This window comes from Octodon degus, unplaced genomic scaffold, assembly GCF_000260255.1.
Source record: "Octodon degus isolate 3935 unplaced genomic scaffold, OctDeg1.0 scaffold00118, whole genome shotgun sequence".
NCBI classification, from domain to species: Eukaryota; Metazoa; Chordata; class Mammalia; order Rodentia; family Octodontidae; genus Octodon; species Octodon degus.
In genome coordinates, this window is record NW_004524694.1 from 519,868 (window position 1) to 525,867 (window position 6,000).

General features: G+C 43.4%; 1 protein-coding gene across 1 annotated transcript in view; it reads left to right on the top strand.

Moving 5' to 3' along the window:
* Matn2 (matrilin 2) overlaps positions 1-3,672 on the top strand; it is an 86,908-nt gene extending 83,236 nt beyond the window's left edge. Inside the window, exons 15-18 of the mRNA XM_023699948.1 lie at positions 459-530; positions 949-1,026; positions 1,382-1,480; positions 3,160-3,672. Of these exons, the coding sequence (XP_023555716.1) occupies positions 459-530; positions 949-1,026; positions 1,382-1,480; positions 3,160-3,215 (305 nt within the window). The 3' untranslated portion in view covers positions 3,216-3,672. The remainder of the gene's footprint in view (positions 1-458; positions 531-948; positions 1,027-1,381; positions 1,481-3,159) is intronic.
* Positions 3,673-6,000: the final 2,328 nt, after the last annotated feature.

Here is a 6,000-nt window from a genome sequence, read left to right on the forward strand (position 1 = left end):
TTCCAGCAGGTTGCTCAGTGATTGCAGGATCCAGTCTTAAGGGATGGGTCTTGCTGCACTAAAGGAAAGAATCTGGGATGAAGGATGGGCAATGGGAGGCCCAGCCTCTGAGATGGTTTTGGCCCCATAGCTCTTTCATTATGGTGAAATGCTTCAAGTAGAGTGGTTGCTATTGTAACTAATCCTGGGCTTGAACTCTTTTCTGTCTACTCCCTAGACATGATGTGTGTTGTGGTGTGTGTGTGTGTGTGTGTGTGTGTGTGTGTGTGTGTCTTTCTTCAGAGCATGTATCACTGGGGTCCAGGCTTCTCTAGGACAGCTGCCCTAAAGTGGTCCTAGCTTTTTGAGTATTTGCTGTTATCAAGCAAAACCAAAGAGCCTGGGTCATGGCAGGTAGGTGAGGAGGTGGTCGTGCATGTGGAAACCTGTCACTCCTTCTCTGGTCTCTTCCTACTCAGCTCTAGAGGACTCCAGTGGGAGCCAGGATTCCCCAGCAGGGGAGCTGCCAAAGAGGGGCCACCAGCCGACAGGTACATCTGGAAAAGCAGTGTTCTCACTCCTTGGGGGCTTCTGCCATACTTTCCCTTCAAAGAAAACGCTGGAAGTAGTGCTGGGGTCTTGAAGTAGGGTCTGGGTGTCTGGAAGATCTAAATTATGTTACCTAAGGCCTTTTTGCCTCTACCAGACAGGGAAGAGTTCCCTCCATGCTTGAAGCCATATTTCGTAACTGGCTTATGTGCTCACAGTCTTTTTGCCACAGCACATCCTGAAGTATACTCCGTCACTGCATGTGTGCTAGGAGGACCAAGTGCCTTCCTTACTCTTACGGTGGCTGCTTTAGGCCACAATAGTGTTAAGCAGGTTTGACTTCAATTTTGTTTCTCTTTACAGAATCTGAGCCAGTTACCATAAATATGCAAGACCTACTTTCCTGTTCTAATTTTGCAGTGCAACATAGATATCTGTTTGAAGAAGATAAACTTTCACAGTCTACACAAAAGCTTTTCCATTCCACAAAATCTTCAGGTAATGCCAAGTAAAATACTGAGGTTAAGATGACTTGATGCCAGCCTTTCCACTTACCAGCAAGCTTAGCTTCAAGGAAGAAGTAGTAAAGAGAAGAATTTAAGTACAATGAAAACTAAAAAGATAATAAACTTTTAGGGCCATAAGTCTTCTTCCTAATCCACAAGAAAGGCTCTCCCAGTGTGAGGCATGCAGATAGCTTTTTCATGTTGCTTACTTTACGGGGTCTGCCTGCCTGGAATAGCTGGACATTTTTCTTATTACGGGTTCCCTTGTATGCTGATTCAGATGTGTTGTTATGTGTGGGGACATCTGCTGGGTGACAGAGGTGAACACTTTCCATCTGCTTTCTCAGGGAGCCCTCTCGAAGACAAACACGACCAATGCAAATGTGAAAACCTTATAATGTTCCAGAACCTTGCAAATGAAGAAGTCAGAAAGTTAACACAGCGCTATATCCTTTTCTAATAGTATGTTCTACAGAGACTGCAAATACCTAAATTTCACAAATACTACATATATGTAGGCATTGACATCAAGAATAGTGAACTCCAGGAAAGGAATTTTGTCCCCCGAGCAGTCTGATAGGTGTTTGAGAGCCAAGGTCAAGCCAAGTTTAGTGATGGTGGTCACTTAGTTGCCATCTGCTGTCCCAGGGGGATTAGCAGTAAGACCAGTTGCCAAGCAATATGTAAAGTCCAAAATAAAAAGGACTTAACTCTGCTAGGATGACACAGAGGCTGGCAAGTGGAATGCCTGGGGAAAGAATGTTGTAGAACAAGCTTTCACACTCTCACCCCTAAACATGTTCTTTAGCCCCAGCCTGCAGGGCAGCCACATTTAAATTCACTGTAAAGTTTCTCAGAGGGTGAGGCTTTTTGGCAGGGCTTTTCTTTTTTTCTTTTTGGCAGTAGAGGTCTTTTATATCAGCACTCTAAGAGATGAAACGTTCTACCCAGGGAACAGCAGGATCCAGTGATTCATTAAAACAATATTATTAAGAGAGGGATACTGTGAGATAATAGAGAAATGAGCTTTCGGGGTTTTTGCACATTGAACTCACTGGCAAGTGCTCTGAACTTAAAATGACAGTCAGCTTACTAAAGCTGGCTGCTGGATATCTCTGCATGCTCTACCAGTCTACAGGGAAATGGTTCAATTCCCAGCTGCCTCAGTGCCAGTGAGCTTCTAGCATAAGGAACACACATGTAACAATTCCCCCTTTTAAAGTTGGAAATATGCTCTAAGTAACATGAAATCATCTTTTGGCAGTAGTTAACACAGATGATGAATCTGGGGTCTCACTGCCAAGGGGGCAGATAAAGGGTGGCAAGGAGCTTCCAGGGAGGAGGAGCCCTCCTAAGGTCTCTCCTCCCTCTCTCCAACCCCTCAAGTCCACCTGCTTCTCAAGATGCTCAAGTTCTGTAGAAAGGAGCAGAGGACTGGATTCCTGAGCTGCCGTCCCGTCCCAGCCGGCACCATGGTGAACCTTCCTCCCTTGCTGCCTCTTATTTTAGCTCCCACAGTGGAGCCCTTCCGCCTCCTTCTTGCTACCCCACATTCCCACTACTCCTCCCAGAGATATGCTGGACCACGCCAACAAGCATGAGGGGTGAGAGTGGGATGAAAAATTTGAAGAATGGAAATGACAAATTCAAACTGAGCTACCTGACTTTCATGTTTCTAAAAATGAACTTAACTTGAACTATATTTATCTTGACAGCATGTTAAAGGAGTTACTATAAATTTACAAATCAGGATTTTAAAATATTTCACAGAAATTGGGGAGAAGTCAGGTGTGGTGGCAATTTGTAATCCCAAGAGACTAAGGCAGGAGGATCAGTGTGAGTTCAAGGTGAAACCTTGTCTCAAAAATTAAGAAATAAAAAATTTAAAATCAAGGAAGCCAGGAATGGGCTTACCTGTAATCCAGCATTCAGGAGGATCACTGCAAATTTGAGGCCAATCTGGGCTACTTTGTGAGTTCAAGGCCAGCTTGAACTGTATCTCAAAATCAAAAAATTAGGGAGACCCCCACCTCTTATACTTCAGGGCAAATTTTTATGTAGAAGAAGCACGCATTTGAATGTAAATTGAAATAGGTAATTCACTCTTCCTTAATTTGAGAATTACTAGAAGAAATGACACAGAGAATGGAAGCTTTGGAAAATCGCCTGAGAGCCACATGAGGACTGGAAATGCTCCACACCGTGGTACACCGTGGTGTTGCGGACTACGGCGAGGCATGGAGCCCCACAGCTCAGGCTGTCAGTGCATCTGTAATGTGCAGTAAACACAGCTGGTTCTGAGGACCCTGGTTTGCTATACAAAAAAGTGCACACTCTCTAGGAAAACAAATCCATCAGAGTTCTAGGATGAGCGTACCGTGAGAATAAGCTACATAAGATATGCTGTTACGTCCTCTAGACAGGATTTACTTCAGCCTCGGTCAGCCTTAGTGTTGTGATCTCGTTGGACTACTAAAGTTTGCAGTCCTCCTACAGACATTGGCTGGCCGTAGGAAATGCTGTTTCGTGTTGGACTTATTCTTGATATTTGTATATGGATGCATAACAATCACAGGACATGTGTACTCGTGTAACAAGTTGAATTTTTTTTATACAGTATTAAAATTCACTTCAGAGAATGGCATTGTGTGAAATTCTTCAATATATGATATATACACATGAAAATGGCCAATATATGAAAAATTGGCTAATCTTACTAATTGGGAAAATTCAGATTAAAACAATACTGTTTTACTGCATCATTTTGGCCAGGGAGATGGCTCAGTGGAATAAGCACTTCCCTGGCAAGTGAAAAGGCTTGAGTTCAATCCCTGGTTCCGCTGAAAAAAGTTCTCTTACTCCATAATTTTGACAGAAATTAGTGTCTGACTAGTATTAATATGAAGGCAGAAATAAAGGCTCTTGTACATGCTGCTGAGAGTCAAATAGGCCATTTCTTTGGGGAATAAACTGCCTATACAAATAAAATGAGCAAGGCAGCTAAGTCTGTGGCTGGCAGCTGACTTACAGATTACTCAGTGGACAGTCATAGCAGGAAGGAACGCTGTACAGCATGGGACTAGTTTGTGGGCAGTAAGTCTTCAGATTGGAAGAGGAACTGGTACATGGTGGTGAGTACAACCACAGAAATCCTGCACAGCTGTAAGAATTCCAACTCAAATATGAATTTAAAAGTCACACAAGATGTCTGTATCATTTCTGTAAATTAAAACATAAGTGGCTGGTGAGATGGCTCAGTGGTCTAAAGCACCCACTTAGAACAAGCTAAGCTTAAGCAAAACACAGGGACCACGGTTCAATCCCCCAGCACCACATGCCAGCCAGCCCCGCCCCCTGGTGGGCTGAGCTGGCCACACACACAAAATAAATAAATAAATTTAAAAACAAAACAAAACAAAAAAAAACATAAGCGCACTGCACTACTAGTGGCTGAAAGGTTACTGCTGTGTGTGAGTACAGGAGGGAAGGAGGACCACAGGGAAGGGAAGTGGAAGTTACGGGGATCTCAACCTCATGGGCTCACAATGGCACTCAGAGCAAGAGCAAGAAACTGCTGCCTACGAAACACAAACTGAATTACATCCAAACAATGCTTTACAAATGAGTGTGGAAATATTAGGGTTTTCACCAGAAAGCCCTTCCAGAGCGCAGCGTGGTACTGTCTGTATTTGAGCATCAGCTGACTCTTAAGTCTTGGTGTTTGTCTAAACAATACATTTGACCTGAAAAGCTGCTTTCATTAGGACAGTAGGGATGTGGGTTCACGTTACTTCACCTTCTGCTGTGTCCCAGCTCCCTCTAGTGGCTCAGATTTCTCCCACATGGGAGTGGAGGCTGGAGCCTAACTTTGTAAGGGAAAGCTGTGGAACTTGAAGTTGGAGTGATTCAGGATACTTATCTTGAGAATTATCTGAAATAGGAACTACTTCCTCCTATTTTTCTTGCGTTTGCCACTTGTAAGTCTCACATTTCACTTCATCATTTATCATCTTTAAAAAAAACTGTAGTATGCTGGGGATGTGGCTCAGGGCCAGAGTGCATGCCTTGCATGCACAGGCCAAGTTCAATTCACAGTACCACCAAAAAAAAAAAAAAAAAAATTGTATTGATAGTACATCTGCAGGACACAAGGATTACTTATCCTGGGGAGCTGGTACATATACAACCGTTCACCTCCTCCCTTTCCCATGTATAAACACTATTTCCTATTATGTCTTCTACTCTGCTCTTTAAACAATTTATACTTAGGGCTTCTCATATAAGAGAAACCTTGTGATATTTAGACTGATATACTTAACATGATAGTCTCAAGACTACATGACTTCCTGCACGACTCACATTTGTCCTACGTAGTACAGTACTCTGGAGGTACATTTTCTTTACCAATCCACCTGATGAAGTTAGCTACTGGTAAAGCAGCCATGAGCTGTGCCACTGTATACAATGTACCATCATGCTCTGTGCCTTGCTGTCATCTGTAAAAACATGGCTAATGGGAGGGACTATCCTCTTACGGGCTGTTGAAAAGACCTATCACTAGGTAAGAACAAGTACAGGCAGGCCCAGGAAAGGGGAAGGAAACCCAAGGCCATCAGCCACAGAATGCCCAAGTCTCTGGGTGGTTGGCAGCAATACACGGGCTGAACACAAAGGCTATTCCATGAAACACACGACCATCTTCCAGATAGCACAATGACATTCCTGAACGGCCTGACAGCTGACTTCTCTTTTGCTGCCACCATTCCAGACCAATTTTTGAGTTTTCTCACTATTCAAACTTTCAGATTGCTCTTCACACCTTATGGAAGTTCAACAGAGGCAAGGAGCTGGCTGGGATTTCCTATGTATTAAAAGCTACACATCAAACACTACTTTCATTTCAACTAGAAAGAAAAGCTGCTTTTGAAAAATGGCACTGGCCAGGAAGATAAAGGTGACTTTTTTT